Genomic DNA, 23280 nt, shown 5'->3' with positions numbered 1-23280 from the left:
CAGACATCCTGGAATGTGAAATCAAGTGGGCCTTAGAAAGCATCACTACGAACAAAGCTAGTGGAGGTGATGGAATTCCAGTTGAGCTATTTCAAATCCTCAAAGGTGATGCTGTGAAAGTGCTGCACTCGATATGCCAGCAAATTTGGAAAACTCAGCAGTGGCCACAGGACTGGAAGAAGTCAGTCTTCGTTCCAATCCCAAAGAAAGGCAATGCCAAAGAATGCTCAAACTACTGCACAATTGCACTCATCTCACATGCTAGTAAAGTAATGCTCAAAATTCTGCAAGCCAGGCTTCAGCAATACATGAACCGTGAACTTCTAGATGTTCAAGCTGGTTTTAGAAAAGGCAGAGGAACCAGAGATCAAATTGCCAATATCCGCTGGATCATCGAAAAAGCAAGAGAGTTCCAGAAAAACATCTATTTCTGCTTTATTGACTATGCCAAAGCCTTTGACTGTGTGGATCACAATAAGCTGTAGAAAATTCTGAAAGAGATGGGAATACCAGACCATCTGACCTGTCTGTTGAGAAACCTGTATGCAGGTCAGGAAGCAACAGTTAGAACTGGACATGGAACAACAGACTAGTTCCAAATAGGAAAAGGAGTCCATCAAGGCTGTATATTGTCACCCTGCTTATTTAACTTATATACAGAGTACATCATGAGAAACGCTGGGCTGGAAGAAGCACAAGCTGGAATCAAGATTGCTGGGAGAAATATCAATAACCTCAGATATGCGGATGACACCACCCTTACAGCAGAAAGTGAAGAAGAACTAAAGAGCCTCTTGATGAAGGTGAAAGAGCAGAGTGAAAAAGTTGGCTTAAAGCTCAACGTTCAGAAAACTAAGATCATGGCATCTGGTCCCATCACTCCATGGGAAATAGATGGGGAAACAGTGGAAACAGTGTCAGACTTTATTTTTTTGGGCTCCAAAATCACTGCTGATGGTGATTGCAGCCATGAAATTAAAAGACACTTACTCCTTGGAAGGAAGGTTATGGCCAACCTAGATAGCATATTTAAAAGCAGAGACATTACTTTGCCAACAAAAGTCCGTCTAGTCAAGGCTATGGTTTTTCCAGTGGTCATGTATGGATGTGAGAGTTGGACAGTGAAGAAAGCTGAGCGCCGAAGAATTGATGCTTTTGAACTGTGGTGTTGGAGAAGACTCTTGAGAGTCCCTTGGACTGCAAGGAGATCCAATCGATCCATCCTAAAGGAGATCAATCCTGGGTGTTCATTGGAAGGTCTGATGTTGAAGCTGAAACTCCAATACTTTGGGCACCTCATGCGAAGGGTTGACTCATTGGAAAAGACCCTAATGCTGGGTAGGATTGGGGGCGGGAGGAGAAGGGGACGACAGAGGATGAGATGGTTGGATGGCATCACCGACATGATGGACATGGGTTTGGGTAGACTCCAGGAGTTGGTGATGGACAGAGAGGCCTGGCGTACTGCAGTTCATGGGGTCGCAGAGAGTCAGACACAACTGAGCGACTGAACTGAACTGAACTGATATAGCGTGTATGAATATTTTCAAATGTTAAATCCTCTTGTTGAACAACCTCTTCATCATTATATAATATCCATCTTTGTTTTCTGTAACAGTCTTGTTTTAAAGTCTGTTTTGTCTGATATAAGTGTCCCTACTTCAGCTTCCTTTTGGTTTCCTTTTGCATGAAGTAATTTTTTCAATCCTTTCATGTTCAGTCTATGTGTGCCTTAACATCTATAGTGAATCTTTTGTAGTCAGTATATAGATAGGTCTTACCTTATTTTTATTCATCTAGCTACTCTATGTCTTTGTTTGAAGAATTTAGGGCATTTCCACTTAAAATAATTGCTGATATGTATGTACATATTGATTTTTTTGTTAATTGTTTACTGGCTGTTTTTTGTAGTTCTACTCTCTTCCTTTATTCTCTTACTCTCTTCTTTTATATTTTGATAACTTTCTTTAGTTGTATAAATGTACTTATATTCCTTTCTGTTTATCTTTTGTGTGTTTATTGTAGGTTTTTGCTTTGTGATTACTAGGAGGCTTATATTGGCTTCCCAGGTGTTGCTAGTAGAAAAGAATGTGCCTGCCAATGCAGGAAACGTAAGAGACATGGGTTCAATCCCTGGGTCAGGGAGATCCACTGGAGGAGGAAATGGCAACCCACTCCAGTATTCTTGCCTGGAGAATCCCATGGACAGTGGAGCCTGGCGGGCTACAGTCCATCAGGTCACTAAGAGTCAGCCATAACTGAAGCATCTTAGCATGCACACACACAGGAGGCTTATATATAACAACTTATATCTATAACAGCCTATCTTAAGTTGACAACACTTTTTAAAAAATTTTCCTATATATTAGAGTATAGTTAATTTACAGTGTTGTGTTAGTTTCAGGTATGTAACTAGGTGATTCATTATTCATATACATATATCCGTTGTTTTTCAGATTCTTTTCCCATATTTGTTACTATATAATATTGAGTAGAGTTCACTAGGCCCTTATTTATCTATTTTATATATAGTAGTGTTTATATGTTAATCCCAAACTCCTAATTTATCCCACCCTTTCCCTTTGGTAACAGTAAGAGTTTATTTTTGAAGTATGTGAGTCTGTTTCTGTTTAGAGAGTAAGTTCATTTGTTTAAATTTTTAGATTCCACATACAAGTAATTTGTCTTTCTCTGTCTGACTTACTTCACTTAATCTCTAGATCCTTCCATGTTGCTGCAAATGGCATTTCTTTCCTTTTAATGACTTGACTACTATCCCATTGTATATATGTACCACATCTTTATCCACTCCTCTGTTGATGGACATTTCTGTTGTTTCCATGTCCTCGTTACTGTTAACAGTGCTGCAGTGAACACTGGGGTGCATGTATCTTTTTGAATTATAGTTTCTCTGGTTACATGCTCAGGAGTGGGATTGTTGAATTATACAGTTCTATTTATCTTTTTAAGGAACCTCCTTGTTGTTCTCCATAGTGGTTATAACAATTTACATTCATACCAATAGTTTTGGAGGGTTCCCATTTTCTTCACACCCTCTCCAGCATCTATTTTTTGTACAGTTTTTGATGATGCCCATTATTACCATTGTGAGGTAATATTTATTATAGTTTTGATTTGCAGTTATCTAATAATTAGTAATGTTGAGCATATTTTCATGTGCTTTTTGGAAATGTGTATGGTTTATTTAGAGAATTGTCTGCTTAGATCTTCTGCCCGTTTTTTTATTGTATTGTTTGTTTTCTTGATCTTGAGCTGCATGACCCATTTTATATTTTGGAGATTAATGCCTCATTGGTCGCTCATTTGCAAATGTTTTATCACGTTCTGTGAGTTGTCTTTTGATTTTGCTTATGTTTTTTTTTTTGCTGTGAAAAAGCTTTTAAGTTTGATTATATGCCATTTGTTTATTTCTCTTTTTATTTTCATTACTCTAGGAGGTAAATCCAAAAAAAAAATATTGCTGCAATTTATGTCACAGTGTGTTCTGCTGTGTTTCCCTCCAAAAGTTTTATAGTATGAAGTTTTACATTCAGGTCTTTAATCCATTTTATTTTAATATTTTAATCCATTTTAATCCAGTTTATTTTTCTGTATGGTTTTAGAGAATGTTCTAATTTAATTCTATTACATGTGGCTGTCCAGTTTTCACAGCATCACTTTTTGAAGAGAGTGTTTTTCTCTATTATATATTCTTGCTTCCTTTGTTGTAGATTAATTGACCATAGATGCGTGGGTTTATTTCCAGGCTTCCTATCCTGTTCCATTATCAGTATTTTAGTTTTTGTGCCAGTACCATACTGTTTGGATGACTGTAGCTTTGTAGTATAGTCTGAGGTTAACGAGCCTGATTCCACCAGGATTGCTTTTGCTGTTTGGAGTCTTTTATTTTCCATATGAACTAGAATAGTTTTTAATTATTGTTCTGTGAAAAATGCTGTTGATAATTTAATAGGGATTGCACTGAATCTGTAGATTGCGTTGAGTAGTATGGGCATTTTGACAATATTGATTCTTCCAATTCAAGAATATGGTGTACCTTTTCATCTGTTTGTATCATTTGTTATTTATCTTATTAGTGTCTTATAGTTTTCAAAGTACAATTCTTTTATCTCTTTAGGTAGGTTTATTCCTAGGTATTTTATTCTTTTAATGCAATGGTAAATGGGATTGTTTCATTAATTTCTCTTTCTTATCTTTTGTTGTTAGTGTATAGAAATGCAAAACATTTCTGTGTATTAAATTTTCTACATTGCAACTTTTGTTGGTGTCTCCAACAAAAATTTTATATCCCAGCTTGTGTTAAGTAGAAGTGAAATATAAAGGAAAATAGATTTAAGGGAAACTTGTGAAAAGGGGCCTGTTATGAATAACAGAAGATAATTCTCTTACCCTTATCTCTCTATCACTGATGAAATTCTAAGGACTTTAGAAGCTTTGTGTAGGGAGCCAAGAAAAAAGACCAAAGATATATTTCTTATTTTATTGTATGACAAGTACCCTCTAAAGTAATATACTCACTATGTGCTGTGTATATGCTCAGTTGCTCAGTCATGCCCAGCTTTTTGTGACCCCATGGAAAATAGCCCCCTAGGCTCCTCTGTCCATTGAATTTTCCAGGCAAGAATATGGAGTGAGTCGCCATTTCCTTTTCCACTGCTCACTATGACTCTTATTTTTTCCTAAAAATGAAGAAAATATAGTAATATTGATGCCAGAAAACTCAGCCTCTGTGCACTGATGCCGAATCAAATTTCAGAGACTGAGTTTTGAGTGAAGTTGAAAAGAGCAGCTTTATTGCTTTGCCAGGCATAGGGAGGCACAATGGGGTCCTGCCCTTGAAAACTGTGTGTCTCAACCTGGGAGAACTTGGTGAGGCATTTTATAGTAATAGTTCAAGAGTGGGGTTGCTGACAATATTAGGGTGAGTACAGGGCCTGCACCCCAGGATACTGTTACCTGTATCCTTTGAGGCAGAACCAGAACCAGGACCAGGCTGCACGATTGTTTCTTGGCTGCTCCTGCCTTGTCTCTGCATTCCCTCCCTTCTCTGATTAGCAGATGTTTGAATTTCCCTTTTGGAGTCAAGGAAGGTCATGGAGGCTGGATCTGTTGCCTACAAACACAGAATAGGGGACACAGAAAGGCTTCCATACCCAGGAGCCCCCACAGGGTCTACTTGGTTTCAGTATTTTTAGGAAATTACCAATACTCAAGATACCTATTCCCCTTTCTTTGTATCCCAAATTGATATAATCACAGAGACCTTTAATAAAGTTAGTGTAGGAAACAAAAATTAAGATGAATAAAAAAATAATTGGAGGGAAGGAATAAGACTTTTCCTTCTACCTTTCTGAGTTCTTAGCTGAAATCCCTATAGTAAACGACAGATTAAGAAAAATTTATTAATGTATTTGTCTTATGTACACATGGAAGATACCCAGGGAAAAGTGAGTACTCAAATAGGAGGCTTTAGAATTCAGAATTACATACTCTTCTAATAAGAAGAGAGGAGGAGGAGGGATGTAGGCCTCTTAAGGGAGAGGAAATGATTTTAGGAAAAATGAATGGGCCCGCAAGAGACTAGCTGAGAGCTATCATAGTTTGTAATAAAGCTTGTCTAGATCTAGTGTGGGCTTCTAGTTTCCTCCTCCTGTGATGAGAGTTAATCTTCTCTGGTGAAACTTTACAGGGGTGAGTTCCTTTTGGAGGGTCTTCCAGCAGATAAGGGGTGTTCTAGGAAAATCTGTCCCTCCATTTTTTTTATGTGCCTACTGCCCCAAATAATAAATATGCCAAAAGGGCATGTTTTAGGCTACTATATTCTGCAACTCTCCATAGTAATAACAGATTTTTAATAATTTATTAAAATATCTAAAAGAAAGAGAAAACGTTGGAGAATTTACATTAATTTTTAATGTAATCCAGGAGAATTAAGGGGACAAAAGAAATGTAAGAGTAAAAAAACATATGAGGGAAAATAACAGTAAAGCATTTAAAACCACAATTTAAAAAATAAATTTCCAGTAAGGTGAAACACACCTGGAGTAACAGGCAAGTTTGACTGTGGAGTACAAAAATGAAGCAGGGCAAAGGCTAACAGAGTTTTGCCAAGAGAACGCACTGGTCATGATAACACCTTCTTCCAACAACATGAGGGATCACTCTATACATGGACATCACCAGATGGTCAATACCAAAATCAGATTGATTTTTTTTCTTTGCAGCTGAAGATGGAGAGGTTCTATACATTCAGTAAAAACAAGACTGGGAGCTGACTGTGAGTCAGGTCATGAACTCCTTATTGCAAAATTCAGACTTAAAATGAAGAAAGTAGTGAAAACCACTAAACCAAAATCCCTTACGATTATATGGTGCAAGTGGCAAGTAGATTCAAGGGATTAGATCTGATAGACAGAGTGCCTGTGGATGGAGGTTTGTGACATTGAACAGGAGGCAGTGATCAAAACCATCCCTAAGAAAAAGAAATTCAAAAAGACAAAATGGTTGTCTGAGGAGGCCTTACAAATAGCTGAGAAAAGAAGAGAAGCGAAAGGGAAAGGAGAAAAGGAAAAATACATCCATCTAAATGCAGAGTTCCAAAGAATAGCAAGGAGAGATAAGGAAGCCTTCCTCAAACTACCACACAATTGCACTAATCTCACAAGCTAACAAAGTAATGCTCAAATTCTCCAAGCTAGGCTTCAACAGTATGTGAACCAAGAACTTCCAAATGTTCAAGCTGGATTTAGAAAAGGCAGAGGAACCCGAGATTAAATTGCCACCATCTGTTGGATCATAGAAAAAGCAAAAGAATTCCAGAAAAACAGCTACTTCTGCTGCATTGACTGCACTAAAGCCTTTGACTGTGTGGATCACAACAAACTGTGGAAAATTCTTAAAGAGGTGGGAATACCAGACCACCTGACCTGCCTCCTGAGAAATCTGTATGCAGGTTAAGAAGCAACAGTTAGAACCAGATATGGAACAATGGACTGGTTCCAAATTAGGAAAGGAGTACGTCAAGGCTGTATATTGTCACCCCACGTATTTAATTTATATGCAAAGTATATCATGCGAAATGCCAGGCTAGATGGAGCACAAGCTGGAATCGAGATTGCTGGGAGAAATATCAATAACCTCAGATATGCAGATGTAAAGAGCCTCTTGAGAAAGAGAGGAGTGAAAAAGCTGGCTTAAAACTCAACATTCAAAAAACTAAGATCATGGCATCTGGTCCCATCATTTCATGGCAAATAGATGGGGAAACAGTGACAGACTTTATTTTCTTGGGCTCCAAAATCACTGCAGATGGTGACTGCAGCCATGAAACTAAAAAAAACTCTTGCTCCTTGGAAGAAATGTTATGACCAACCTAGACAGCATATTAAAAAGCAGAGACATTACTTTGCCAATAAAGGTCTGTCTAGTCAAAGCTCTGGTTTTTCCAGTAGTCATGTATGGATGTGAGCGTTGGACCATAAAGAAACCTAAGCACCAAAGAATTAATGCTTTTGACCTGTGTTGTTGGAGAAGACTGTTGAGAGTCCCTTGCACTGCAAGGAGATCCAACCAGTCCATCCTAAAGGAAATCAGTCCTGAATATTCATTGAAAGGACTGATGCTGAAGTTGAAGCTCTAATACTTTGGCTACCTGATGTGAAGAACTGACTCGTTGGAAAAGACCCTGATGCTGGGAAAGATTGAAGGCGGGAGGAGAAGGGGACAACAGAGGATGAGATGGTTTGATGGCATCACCAACTCAATGGACGTGAGTTTGAGCAAGCTCCAGGAGTTGGTGATGGACAGGGAGGCCTGGCGTGCTGCAGTCCATGGGGTTGCAAAAAGTCGGACACGACTGAGTTGACTGAATGGTACTAAACTGAACTTAAGGTGAAGCATATTCTCATACATCTACCAAAGGACAAAAATAGACCTGTATATTTCTAACCAGATCCTCTTTGTTCACTTCCCAAATCCTGAGATCCTTGGAAGGGAAAGGAATCAAGGGACAGAGAGTTGGGTCTTTGTTCATCTCCTTGGCCTGGGTCAGGCTGCTTGTATATTCTTTATAAGACCTGTGAAGGTGAGAGACACAATTTTCAACGGAAAACCACAAGTGAACATGCTCTTCCAGTCCACCTGTGAATCTTGAAGCACACTTAGGAGCACAAAAACAGCAGTCAAATTCACTTTTAAATGTCTTTAACATTTATTTTGTTGGAATTATTTAGCTACTTTTAGTACTGTATGGTCTTTGAATATAGAACTATTTTCTTATTTTTAAGTGTAAATATTTTACTAAGAACTATAGCAGATATTTAAATCACTAGAACAGATGAATTTTATTTGCATATTATTTCTATATTGCTGAAAGAATGTTGTAAATGAATTCAGCACCATGGTGTTAGGGGACTAGAAAGAGAAACTTGGGAATCAATCGATGATTATCAAGGTAAAGGTACATATTCCCCAGATGGCAAATTCTACCTATTCTGACTTTTATTATCCTTAGGATAATGTTCTATTTATTTCGTGAGTACAGAAGTTTTAATTGGATATGTCATGTTTCAAAGACAAAAGAAATGCCTAATTCACTCTAACAAACTTGTTAGTCACTGTTTATACCAAGAGGATTTCTACTCTACAGAGAATAATATTGTTTTCTTTTTCCTTTGTTGATAAATCAAAGTTTTACACTGACCTACAGCAGCCAAGCATACTTTAAAGCAAAATCATCTCATACTAATACAGATATGCAGCCTTTTAGCTTTATGTATTATTGTTTTTGCCCCTTTTTGATTTTTTGAGAAATATAATTCAAAAATAATTCAGTAAGAAAATATTAAATTTGTCACTAATTTATCTAAGAAAAATGTTTATAGGTTTTAATGTATTTCAATTCTAATAATACTAACTGAAGTTCTATGATTTTTTTCCTTTAATGTTGTTGTGTTTCTTATATAGTTTTGCTTGTTTGAAGGCATGCATAGGCAATGTAGGAATGATTTGAACTTTACCCTTAACTGGGTAAAGTCAGTTATTCTGGAAATGTGATTTTTGTGCTTTACTCTGCCAGTGCATGATCTTTTACTTAAAAAAAAAAAAAAGGTAGTGGTAGGGGGTGTTACAGTTTCAGTCTACCCTAATTCTGTTACTGTTTGCTTTGTTCTGCAATCACTCTGATCCTCCTGGCAGGGAACAAGATCCAGAGAACAAAACTAGTAGTGACTGTGTAGATAAAAAGGCAGTGAATTCTGCTTTTAAGGCAAAGAGGGAATAGTCTACAAAAGAATGAAAATGGGAATAAAAGTATAGCATTGTTAACCTGCAGATCTGTTGTACCTTTGAAAATCTTACACTGCCAAAAAAAAAAAGTGACACTACAAAGATACATAATTATGTGACTGAAAATCTTGAAAAGGGTCACCATTCAGTTTATGGCCAATATTTGACAATGAAATAGACTACATTATTCATTGTGGAGAAACTATAGACCCCTTTTCCTTAAAATGACAGGACAGTGTTTCAGCAGTATATGAGCTACCATAATATATATATATGTAATACTATATAGACATACTATATTATTTATTCTCTGCCAGAACAACTCTTTAGACATGATGAAGATGATGGGGTCAAGAAGAGTACTCCAGAGAAGAATTGGAAAGAAATGTCGGAGCAGACATTACAGAAGGTAGTCTAATCTTTAAGATATTGAACTGAGCAAGTTAAATCTGAATTTTAACATAAAGGATTATGTTTTAAAACAAGGGCTCATGAACTTAAACCTTGTGTGAATCCTTAATTTAAATTCAAAACCATTGGCGTACCAAAATGTGGTTAAAAAATCAATGTTAGTGAAATAAAAAATGTGGAAACACTTATACTTCTTTGGACATAGATTTAAAATATTTTCAAGAGATAAAAAGAATGATAATAGTATAAAATTTTTACATTTCAACACACTTATTTAAACTACAATATTTAAACTAAAAAAAAACAGTTTTATTTTTATGTAGTAAAATGGTAATATGTTTATAATTTTAAAGTTAAAGTTGAAAATTATACATTCTCATCTCATTTTAGATAAACATTTATGCCCATATGATTTAGTATAACTCTCCCTGTTTTAATAGAACCCCTCCATATAAATCCTATATAGTCATTTTACAACATGATTATCTTCATTAATAAAATGTTGTTTAAAAATCTTAACACTTATCTTTGCAGTTTTGTACTTAACCCATTTTTTGTATGTAAATAATAGTCATCAATTTCAGTTAAATGGGCTTGGTTTTATTTTAGCACTTTTTGTTATTGTTATAAAGGAAATGTTCTTTAAATAGATTATTCTTGTAACCATTTACCACTTGGATACTTAGAAAAAGCTGGAAGTGTCCAGGTATATAGACAAAAATATTAATGTAGTTACTTAAATTTTGTACATCCTTGGATTGATTTGTAGGAAATCTATTGATATATAGTTGGAGAAGGAAATGGCAACCCACTCCAGTGTTCTTGCCTGGAGAATCCCAGGGACAGCGGAGCCTGGTAGGCTTCCGTCTATGGGATCGCACAGAGTCGGACACGACTGAAGCGACGCAGCAGCAGCAGCAGCATTGATATATAGCAGATGATGAGATTCCTTATACTTCTAACACTCGCCATATGGTCAGGTAACAGAGGCTGTCATCTCATTATTACTGAATGACACATATCAGTTTGAAATTATAACATAGAGAACAAGAAATGCTCATGTTCATCTATCTTAAGGTAAAATAAGTAATTGAAATAAAGTATGGAAGTACACTTCCAGATAAAATGTGATACAGTTTATAGCAGCTTACCTTTTTTGTTTCAGAACAATTTGTTCATTTTTGCCAGGTTTTGTATAATTTTTATCTCCATGGACATATTATACTATACTGCTTCTTACTACCTTGGAGTATAAACCCTAAAGAAATTTATTATTTCATTCCAACTGCCATAAATAATGTGGAGGAGGAAAAATAATTTTCCTCTATTCTTCTAGGTTCTTGGATAAGCTATCCCTTGTAATAAAAAGACAGGTTAACAAGGAAAAACAGAAGTTTAATAACATGTATACTTCCTGTATACATGGGAGATAACCCATGAAAACTGACACTGTGAAATGGCCTAAGCTATCACCTTAAATAGCTTCTTCAACTCAAGACAAGAAAAGATGTTGGGGCTCTGGAGTCAGTTACTACTCAGTTTTTAGATGTTCTTCTATGTCTGCAGTTTCTTAAAAACAATCATCTCAAGAGAAGACATGTGCCAAAGAGACATTTTAGAATTCTGCTCCCCTTCATTGCCTATCACTATAGCAGATCCAGAAATCCATTTTAAGTCCTGAAAAACCCAAAGGAATTATTTTCATAGGACCGTGTATCAAATTTGTCACTTAAAAAAAAATAATGCAATTGTATGAGTCATAATTTAACCCCTTTTAATTGAGTTTCTTTATTTTACAAGGATATATATGAAATTCAGAATGGCTTCAAAAGATAGTGAAAACATGAAAACAATATTTGTACATAGTAGAAATGAAACGTATGAGTAGATTTGTTTTTTTAAAAAAATTATTAACATTTCAACCCTTATGGGGTAAATTGTGTCTCCCTTCTCCAGGGGATCTTCCCAACCCAGGGATCAAGCCCAGGTCTCCTACATTGCAGGCAGATTCTTTACCATCCGAGCCACCAGGAAGCCCAATTGTGTCTCTTCCCCCAACCAAATTCTTATGTCAAAGCCCTAATCTCCTGTATCTCAGAATATGACTGTATTTGAAGATGAAGGTCTTTAAAGAGTTAAGTTAAAATGAGGTTATTAGGGTTTAAGTCACCCAATCTGTGTACATTGTTATGACAGCTCTAGCAAAGTAATACACAAACTTCAAAAAGTCAGGTGTTTTATTTCAGTTTTGAAAGAAGACATCTTTTTGGTAAATTAAATTCTTAGTACTAGACTTGAGATGATCTATTAGCACACAAACCAAATGCCTTTAACAATTCCCTAGACTTTCATTTTCAAATATAGGTTGAAACTTTCCTGTCTATTTTTGGAGAAGTAAAGTCAATTTGGGAGAAGGAAATGGCAACCCACTCCAGTATTCTTGCCTGGTGAATCCCAGGGACAGAGGAGCCTGGTGGGCTGCCATCTATGGAGTTGCACAGAGTCGGACACGACTGAAATGACTTAGCAGCAGCAGCAGCAGCAGCAAAGTCAATTTGACAACAATTTTTAGAGAGTGTTCCTTGAATAATGCTTTCATATGTGCTGTGAACTTTCCTTCATCAAATTCTTTAGAAGTAGTATCTATGTTGTTCCCCATTTTAAACTTAAATACAAATAATCTTGACCAGTTCTTATGGTTAAACATAGATTCACAGTAGGCAGTTACCAGACTTTAAACATACCAGACCTAAAAAAGGTGTTTGCCCATTGTTGCATATGAAATTTTCATGAGTTGTACCCAATCTTAAAGTAAAAAAAAACACCAGTTTCCAGGATTGAACTCTCAAATTGAAGATGTTTGCTACATTTCTTCATAACATATTATATTTTAATCAAAAGTGTAAAGTTGATTTAAAAGCTAATTCAGCAGTATTTAGTGTAGGTAATTGCATTTTTAGCTCAAGTAAGTTTATTAAATAGCTGTTATGATTGATAATAATGAGATGATGATGATAAGAACTTACTATTTGCTAAGAATTGTTGTATATGATCATATTTAATGCTTATAACTTAGAAGATAGATGTTACTAGTCCCATTTTACAGATGAGGAAAGTAAAGGTAAACTAGATTAATATCTCATGGGGTAAAGCAATCAGAGGTAGAAGTGAGATCTAGACCAGGCTCAAAATTCAATTTCTTCCAGACTGAACTCCTTCTTACTAATATTTTTATATCATCACTGTCAAAATCATTTTTAAAGTAATGATAGTTTATTTTCATAAAATAATTTAAAAAAATTCAGTCCCTTTAAATTCACTCCACCTTGGAATCTAACATGCTAAAATATTTTAAAGTATATTTATGAAAACTATACTATTTGGGGCAGTGATTAAAAAAATCATTGAGAGAAACTGAAGAGATGATAAAAGGGTGATATTCCTGATTTGCTTGTAGAATTTTTTACTAAATGGAGAATATGTTTTGGTGATAGAGTGATTTGGAAAAAGTAAAAATGTTCATGTATTCCTGAACATGGTATTTTTTGTCACATTATCCAGCTCTCCAATAAAGTATTTGCATTGAGAGGGAACAATAGAATTTGTTTCCCAGAGATCTACAATAGTCTGGTACCAACTCATATACGTCTACTCCAGGTCGAGTAAACTCTGTTAAGACCTATAAAGGTTTCTTGCTGACTCCTTCTTTCTTGACCCTAGTTCTTTGTCCATTTTCCATGTATATATGGGTAATTCTTCTTCCCCATATGGCTTGTGGAATAGTGAGATGGGCACAAAATCCCAAACTTGAATCCCAGTTTAAACCAGGAAATGTTTACCTGTTAAACCTCTGTGTGTTGAGTTTTCAGAGCCTCTATTTCCTTTTCTGGGAAGATAATTATTGGCTCTATTCACCTCATGTGTTTTTGAGGTTTATTAAATAAACTCTGTTAAGACCTATAAAGGTTTCTTGCTGACTCCTTCTTTCTTGACCCTAGTTCTTTGTCCATTTTCCATGTATATATGGGTAATTCTTCTTCCCCATATGGCTTGTGGAATAGTGAGATGGGCACAAAATCCCAAACTTGAATCCCAGTTTAAACCAGGAAATGTTTACCTGTTAAACCTCTGTGTGTTGAGTTTTCAGAGCCTCTATTTCCTTTTCTGGGAAGATAATTATTGGCTTTACTCACCTCATGTGTTTTTGAGGTTTATTAAATATTTTTAATAAATGGTGAAATGTACTATAAAGGAGCAAAATTTGCCACTCCAAAAAGTTTCTTTGACATATAGATTATTTTGAGCTAAAAACAAGTAAGGTCCCCAAAACTCAGGAAGAAACTTTTACCTTCTCCCAACTACCTAAAAGAATGAAGATAGAAGACCTGTTCCAGGAAGGTACCTATTACTCTAGGTAATTAGTATGACCTAGGTGTGTAGACAGGGAGGACTCTAGCAAAGTCTGTTTGTTAAAATTTCTCTCTGGCGCATTGTTTCTCTAGGACCCAGCAGACATTTGTTTACCACACATTTGCTTTTTCATCTCCTTGTTGATTGCTTTCCTCCTTAAACCAGTAAGCTTCTCCCTACCCGCAACATCCTCTTTTTTTCTTTAGCTGAAAACGGTATTTAAGTTGAGGGTTTTGGCCATTTCAGTGAGCTACTCAGGTTTCCTGGGTCTTTCCTATGTATACATGTTATAAAAACTTTGATATTCTCCTGTTAATCTGTCTCATGTCAAAGTAGTTCTTAGACCAACCATAAGAACATAGAAGAGTAGAGGAAAATTTCTTTCTCCCCAACAGTGCTTACAAACAACACTGATTATTTTTTAAGATTTAAGTTGAAATCAACTCATTGAAATTTTTGTACTCATGCTTTAGAATCAATTACTCTTTCCTTTATGCCCAGACTTAATTAGATTCTGTCCTTTATTAGATATATTTATGCAAATGTCTTTCTTTTCAAATAGTTTTTGAAATTTCTTACTGTAAAAAGTTCTTGTATAAACTAGACCTTGTAACTACTAAAATTATATTTTTATAAGTTATGAAAAAGCAGCCTCAGTTCATTATTTTCTATTTAGGTCATCAGTTTTTCATGTGATAATTAAATATTGAAGACTAATATTATTTTAATAATAAAGTTTCCCCATGTACCTGTTTTTTAAACTTTTTGTATAAGTTGTTTTTCTTTGAAAGTATTTTTTTTCACAGTGAGTAGTGAAGGGGAGCAAAATATATAACCCCAAAGTATTTGCCTCTTTGGCACATTGATTATTTGAGGCTGATTACTTTTAAGAAACTCCAGACATAGGAAAAGCTCTGAAAGTTGAGTGGAAGTTATCCTTTGGTAAGGAACATTTACATTTATAAGGGAAATCTCCGTTTGTAAGGGAGTATACCTTTCTGTACCAGGAAGATATAACCAAATCTCTAAAACTGTTATCAGTGGAGAAGGCACAGACCTGAATCTGCTTAACCAGACCCTTGTTTACTATGTTTTTCCTGGGAACCTCCTACAAATGACTCCCACCTCCCCAAATCTTGTTTTGTCTTTAGATGAAAATGGTATGTAAGGTGATGGCTTAAGCCATTTCGGGGAGTTACTCAGTTTTCCTGGATATCTCCCAAGTATACAGGAGTTATACATGTTATTAAATTTGTTTTTCTCTTTTTAATCTGTATTATATCAATTTCATTCTTAGACCAGCCAAAGAACCTAGAATGGTAGAAAGAAATGTTTTCCTAGCCAACAGTAGATTATAAAACCAAAGCATTTATGGTCTCACAGAACTCTGCAAAGCTTATTAGTATAGTTACTTCTATATCACATTGTGTAAAATTTTAACTTCTTTTACCATCTGTCCTTTATTTAAAAGATGTATTATTGCATTTTAGAATGTATTTATCTATAGCACCTTAGGATTATTTAGAAATTAAGTACTTTAAATTTTTATTTTGTCCTTATGGGAAATGAAATTTTATTTTTATAAGTTAGAAATAATAAAAATACAGTAGATTCTGGTTTGGGGCTTTTAAAAGAATAAATAAAAGTGTTTTGTTTAGGTCATTGAATTGGAAAATCGGCTAAAATCTTACGAGAAAAGGTCAAGAAAATTAAAAGAAGGAAATAAAAATTTAATAAAAGAAAATGATTTCCTGAAATCCCTTGTAAAAGAGCAGCAAGAAGATGCAAAGACCAGAGAAAAAGAGCTGGAACAGTTACAAAAGGGAAGTAAAGGTGTGGAAAAAGAGAAAGCTAAACTTGAAGCAAAAATCAGTGAGCTGGAGATAGAAGTCATTTCCCTAAGGAGACAAGTGGCAGAAGCTAATGAGTTGAGAAATGAAAATGAAGAGCTGATGAATTCAATGGAGAAATTACAGCATTCAGCGGACAAAGCTAAATCTGAGATGGCCACCACGGAAGCGCGATCTGGATCTGGGCGATCTGATTATAAGACAACCACTACCAAGGTTAAATTTAAAACAGCCAAGAAAAAGTGCTCCGTGGGTCGTTACCACACTGTTCTCAATCACTCCATCAAGGTCATGAGCAATGTGTTTGAGAACCTCAGCAAGGACGACTGGGAAGACGTGAGTGAAAGCAGGTAAAGCTCTCATTAACTTAGGTCTATGGTGGGGACACTGTGCATATGTAAAGCACCAGCAAATGGAGATTGAATTTCAACTACTGTCGATTTGGTATTCAGAAAAAATACTGTCAGATCCTTTGAAATATCTTGGGAGGTCTTGTTCTGAGCTTATTGACTGAAATTTGCATGCAAAATTAGCCACAACTGCACGAGTATTTGAATAGGTGCCAGGAAACCCAAAAGAAGGCAATGCTTGATTTCTTTCAGTGATGCTATTTTCATGCAGTCATGAGGCTTGAAATTGACAGTTTGGCAGGTTGATTTAATTTGCTGGCCCTTTGCATATTCACAACTGACAGCTAAGGATTCCCAGGCAAGCCTACTAAGTCGGTTTAGTTATCTTGTGACATGGCAACCTGGGAGGAGAAACATTTTTTCCCCTTAATTTAGTTAGATAAATTTTGAATGACCCATTTCAGCTTGTTACCAGATGTCTACAAGCTGTTTAACATCCTTTAAATTAAGAACCATCTTCACTAATTATTTCATGTATGTATTATGCAAAGTCATTGTACTAACTTTAATTGAATGGTGGCTAACATTTGTTCTTTAAAGTTAAAGCTCTACAGATTGCTAGTTCTAAGTTATATAACCCCTAGTGAATAGCATTAAGAGAATACTAAAAATCTATATTTCTTTCCTTTACCCCTGGCTATCCATTCATAGACACACTTGAAGCACTTCTGTAAAACCACAAAGGTAAATGGATGATAGAACACCTCTTCTTATACCTAAATAATAGGGACATTTAGTGTTGCCAGAAGTGCTAACAGACACATGGAACAGTTTTCTGTAATTCTGTCTTGTTTTATAGCAGCATATATTTCCTTTTATTTTCCTAAGTTTTTTTTTTAATCTACAGTCGTGGTCTGTTTTAGATTTGAGATGCTTCTGGATAGTTTTCTTAGACAAAGAAGTGAAACATTTTAAAATGCAGTTCTCAAACTTGTTTGCATATTAGAATCACCTGGGGATCTTATAAAAATTCCAAAGCTCAGGCCACATCCCAGAACAATTAAATCATAACTTCTGGAGCAAGATACAAGCTTCAGTAGTTTTTGAGTCTCTGCAGCTGATTCCAATATACAGACAAGTTTGAGAACCACTGTTTTAAATGAACATTGGTCATGCCTCTGGACTTTATGCAGGTGAAAAACTCAGAAACAAATTTACAAAAGTAGTAAGACAGACCAAATCTGCATTCCTACTTCTTTGTTATCTCTTCTAAGGTTTTCTTCCATGTTTTCAAAAGCAATTAGAGATAAAATCCTACTTGGCTTAAAACCCACTGTTTATCAATGTCTTCCAGGAAATTCTGATTTCATCTACTAACTATATCTCGTAAGTTGGTACTACCACACTTTTCATAATAGAGTGGTACATATTTACTCATGTGTATGTATATGTGAATAAATACATGAAAGTTAAGAAATACACTCAGGTCAATTTTGTCTTCTTGGGAGATGCATCACTGTATCTATTAAAACACAGGGATTGTCATTTTAAGTTATTTAGCAGTGAAACTCAGTTTTACACTGTGAGGATTACATTACATTTCATGCCTGACAGAACGATCTTAGGAATCACTCAAATGCAAAGAATTCTCAGACTATTAAAAATCCTAAATGAAGCTTCAGGATTTCAGAATATTCTATTGGATTGGCCAAAAACTTCATCCAGATTTTTTCCATAACTTTTGTCTTATGGAAAACCTGAACAAACTTCTTAGCCAACCCAAATATTTCTTTTAGATTTTCATAGTCTGAAATATAAAAAATTTACTTGGATAGTGAGGAAAATAGAACTTGGTCCTTTATATATTTGTATGATACTATATCATCATTACCTTATTAATATTTATTTCCCATAGTTGTATAGCATTACAAAAGCATGATGTCAAATAACAAAAAAAAATACAATTTAGTAACAAGTGTGGGGAACAAGCACAAATTAGGGGAATCCAGTGCCTAACAAGCTGTGGAGGACTCTTCAAGAGATTTGAGGCAAGAGGGAGTTTTAAAGCACATTAGAAGAGGCCAGGGCTTCTCTGGTGGCTCGGTGGTAAAAAATCTGCTTGCAATAAAGGGGACATGGATTTGATCCTTGTGTCAGGAAGATCCCCCAGAGAAGAAAATGGCCGTCCACTCCAGTATTCTTTCCTGGGAAATCCCAGGGATAGAGGAACCTGGTGAGCTAGAGTCCATGAGATGGCAAAGGAGTTGGACACAACTTAGTGACTAAACAGCAAATGGTAAGAAGAGGCCAAGCAGAAACAGAGCATGACTGATGAGGAGATCAGGGATTTCCTTTAAAGGCTAGTGGGTTCTATTTTCTAGGGTAAGGTAAACTAGCTGAAGCTGGGTTGGGGGATTGTGATTGGTGTATGTTGTTTCCTTGACAGTGATGTATTTGGCATTAATGTTTTGATGATGAATTTGATTTTGATTACTGACTGGGCCAGGCCACTGGGGCAACCTGTGTTTTGTGGGTCCCAATATATGAATTACCTTTATCTTGAAGGGTAATAATCAGCAGGGGTTGTTAATACCTTGAAGAAGAAAAGCAGAATTTCAGCAAAACATGTTTATCAAATTTGTGGAAAAGGAGACAGTGTAAAGGCTGGAAAATACATTACAAAATAGAATCAAAATCCCCAAAGATCACAATAGACTGGGAAGATACAGTTATCCAAAAGATGATAGGGTCCTATACTTGGCTATAAAATGCCAAATTTTCAGCTATACAATGGGAAAAATATGAGACTTAGTGTATGTAAAATTATTTTAGGAGGTTTGGTTAAATCTTTTATGTCTCAGTTCATAATGCACACTGGAAAAGCTTACACAAATTTAGTCTGCATCTATCATGAGTCCTATACTTCTCATAGTATACCTGAAATATGAAATTAAATTCTGGACACAATGGTCCATCAAAATAAGCTGGTATACTTTCAAGAGGGATCAGGATGGGAAAGCATCTCAAAAGCATTTATGTTAAGAATATTAGATCAAGCTAGAGATGTTTTTCTTAGAGAAACCACTGTTGCTGGTATCATATAACTATGTCCAAATAGATCATCCATGTGGAAAAAGTATTGGACTTACATTTCTAGTCAACTTTAACACCAGCACTTCTAATCTTCTTCTCTTTGTTTTTTTTTACACAAACTATTAACGTACTATTTCAAACTATTAACACACACTGTGTGTGTAAAACTTAGTCCTCTTATTTCTTAGTTGTACCCCCCACCCCACTAGGAAAAGCTACCCAAGGGCAAGGATTTTCTTAACAAGTATTTTATTAAATGATGACTACTCATAACAGATGGAACTAAGATCAATGGGTGAATGGCTCAGAGATTCAAATTTTGTCCTACACTAAGAGAAAACTTTCCTTTCTGTTAGAAATATTAAAACTTCCTGCCCTGGCTCAGAAAGTAGTGAGTGTTCTACCCTTGAACATGTCAAAACATGTGCTTCCTGAGTTTTACACTTAGAGAAATACTGTAGAAGTGATGCTGGCAAGCAGGTGATATTAGATAATCTAACTTCTTGATGAGATTTTATAATTTAGTAAAATCTATTTACACAAATTTTCTCTCAATATATTTAGGCTACTTTTCTCTCTTAACAATGAGAACTAGTAAATGTTCAAATTAAATTTACAGCTGTATATATATGAAACCTGTGTTATAATATTATTTAGCCTTGAACTTAAAAGAGGTACATCTAACAACTCTTCTTCTTGGGTTGTATATCTCCCCCTTTTTCCAAAATCAGTGATTCTGAAACACAGAACTTACGAAATTTGGGAACAATTATTGTAGAAACATCCCAGAAAATAAGTCCAACAGAAGACAGACGAGACCAGAAAGAAAGTGACCAAACAGAGGACAGCCAAATGCAAGGAAAAGAAATAGTACAGATACATCCAAATGTATATGACAAGACCCCAAAGGTATATAACAGTTTTGATTAGTTATAGACTGTTTTTAATTTCATCTCATGCATCATAACTTAAATCAATTTTGTTGCCAGTGATTTAATTTGAATCCTTAAAAAATTGTTTTCTTTGCAATATGAAGTGAAAATACTCACTTTTAAATAATTTTCAAGTACTAATTTGTTAAAAAATCTTTTGCATAGATAAAAATGGAAATAGATATAATTTTCCTAAATATAAATCTTAAAGTATCTCAGCCAGAAATAAATGTGATAATAAGTTCATTACTGTTTTCAGGTACATAAAATATATGAAGAGAAGAAACTTCTGTTTTTATATTAGCTTTCATAATAAAAAATTTAGTATGACTAAATCTTTAAATTTCTAATTTCCACCTAATGTAAATACGTTAGGTAATGTATATACATGTACAAGTAAATACATACTCCCCAGTGTATTTATTTTATTTTTCTGATTTGTTTCTTATTTCACGCTAATGTATTTTATTCCCCAATATATTTTAAGTCTTAAAATATTAATGTTCCTAGGCAACTTATTCAGTAATTCTTATCACTGATATATCATGTCATTAAAAGTTTAATATTTGGCATAGATCAGTGAAAAACTGAGAAAAGATAATTTTATTTTGTTTTTTAAAAAAGATTAGCTTTGAATTAATCTGAAAGGTTCTTTAAAAGCCTTGTCTAAAACTGTTTATTTTTTGATATCTTGCCAGAACTTTGGAGTGAAAAGCTCAAGAATGACTAAAGTTTATCTTAGTTACTACCATAATAAAGTTTAGATGAAAAATTATATGCTAAGTACCTGCTGATTCAGTGGTTGGTTGATAAATAGATTTTCAAGAAATCTATTTTGCTACACATTATTTGGTTGGAATTTTTGTGTAGCTGAAGTTGATTATATACAGCTTAATGAATTTATAAATAAAAGAAACTCATAATTATATTCATAAAATAAGAGAATGTATAAACTACTTTGAATAGATCTATGTACATTGTTGGGAGTCAGAAAATTATAGATGGTCAAATTGTACCAATTGTGTTTGGCAAATATTAGAACTTCTCACTTACTTCAAAGGTAACCATTATCTTAATTTTAGTCACTCCCCTTCTTTTCTTTATTATTTTATCTCCCCTAACATTATGGTTAATTTTGCCTGTTTTTGAACTTTATGGAATCTATATTTTGTTTTGTCTCTGGCCTTTTTGCTCAATATTATGGGGAATATGTTCACTTTCATTGTTGTATATTATTTCACTATCGGAATATATCACAGTTTATATACCCATTCTTCTACTGAATTTTGGGTTGCTTCAGTTTGGATTTCTTGTAAATGATGTTGCAATGAGTATTCTTGTAAGTACAAGTATGGGCATTTCTACAATGAAATGCCTAGGGGTAGGATTGCTGCACCATAGATTATGTGTTTCTAAGATTTTAGGTGATACTGTTTTCCAAAGTGCTGTACCAATTTGTTGCATCCCTTAGCAGACTATGAACATATTTACTGCTTCTTATCAACATGTGTTATGTTGCTGCTGCTGCTGCTAAGTCGCGTCAGTTGTGTCTGACTCTGTGCGACCCCATAGACGGCAGCCCACCAGGCTCCTCTGTACCTGGGATTCTCCAGGCAAGAATGCTGGAGTGGGTTGCCATTTCCTCCCCCAGTGCATGAAGGTGAAAAGTGAAAGTGAAGTTGCTCAGTCGTGTCCGACTCTTGGCGACCCCATGGGCTGCAGCCTACCAGGCTCCTCCGTCCATGGGGTTTCCCAGGCAGGAGTACTGGAGTGGGGTGCCATTGCCTTCCCCGTGTGTTATGTTAGTCCTTCTTATCTCAGCCACTTTTGTTTGTATATTGAGTTATATTATTGTGAGTTTAATTTATGTTCTATGATTACTAATAAGGTGTTGAATACTACTTCTTATAATTATTATTCATTTGGAGTTCTCCAGTGAATTGCTTCCTTAAGTGCTTCCCGCTTTACAAATGAATTGTCTGTCTTTTCCTTATTCATCTGGAGGAGTTCTTATGTATAACATATGAGTCTTCTGTTGATTATATTCTTGCCCTACGCCAACCTGTGCGCTTTCACTCTTTTCAGTGGAATCTTTTGGGGAATAAACATCATAACTCTAGCGCAGTCAAATTTAATAATTTTTTCCTCTATGAATAATACTTTTTTATGCTCTCTATAAATTTTTTATCTACTTGCACTTCAGTATTTTTATACTACCTTACTTGTTGCCTTTTTCTGTATTGTCTGATTTACTGTTTTGATTTTGACCTCTGTGTCTGGCATTGATTTTTACATGTGATGAATGATACTTTCCCCCACTCTGTGCAGTAGCACCACCTTTGTTGTAAATCAGGCGTGCATATACATGTGGGTATGTAACTAGACTTCTTCTGTTCCATCAGTATATTCATCTATATCATACTGTCTCATCACTGTTATTTTATAGTAGTCTTAATTGATAATAGAACAAGTATCCCATCTTGTTTTCCTTCAAGAGTCCCTTCAGTGTTCTCGGTCCTTTGTTCTTTGGAATCAGCTTCTCACAAACAAACCTTTGGGATTTTGATAGGGACTCTATCAATATAAACTAATAATAAAACAATGAGAAGATTCTGAAAAGTAGAGAGGACACACATCAAGTAGGGATCTCAGAATTGGAGGAACAACATGGTTGGTGAGGTCTCTGGATTTTCATTTTGCCTCATATATCCTGGCCTGGATGCTGAAGAAATCTGCAACTTGGAAAGGCCAGTTGGTCAGATGATAAAAGCCCCCTATAAAACCCTGTTCTCTCTAGTCAAAGGACCAGGAAATGGACAGCCCAGTAAAACAGAAAACTTCTACATAATAACTGCCCTACCCTAGCCAAACACCGTGGAAAAAATTGCAACCCTACCTCTACCCTCAACCGGTAAAGACCTAGTGAGG

General features: G+C 35.3%; 1 protein-coding gene across 15 annotated transcripts in view; it reads left to right on the top strand.

Annotated features, from left to right (window-relative positions):
• Positions 1-23280, top strand: part of CNTLN (centlein) — a 331587-nt gene that overhangs the window by 225964 nt on the left and 82343 nt on the right. For 14 of the 15 annotated variants that reach the window (XM_081499257.1, XM_081499348.1, XM_081499268.1 and 11 more), the window contains 3 exons: positions 9624-9715; positions 15786-16327; positions 20152-20329. In XM_081499257.1, the coding sequence (XP_081355383.1) occupies positions 9624-9715; positions 15786-16327; positions 20152-20329 (812 nt within the window). Of the gene's footprint in view, positions 1-9623; positions 9716-15785; positions 16328-19897; positions 19901-20151; positions 20330-23280 lie in introns of all 15 variants that reach the window. The other variant, XM_081499287.1, reaches the window with a different exon arrangement.

Source organism: Giraffa tippelskirchi, chromosome 1, assembly GCF_054371585.1.
Source record: "Giraffa tippelskirchi isolate mGirTip1 chromosome 1, T2T-mGirTip1v1.2.pri, whole genome shotgun sequence".
NCBI classification, from domain to species: domain Eukaryota; kingdom Metazoa; phylum Chordata; class Mammalia; order Artiodactyla; family Giraffidae; genus Giraffa; species Giraffa tippelskirchi.
Note: the sequence above shows the minus strand (reverse complement) of the source record. Positions and strands in the feature narration are given on the sequence as shown.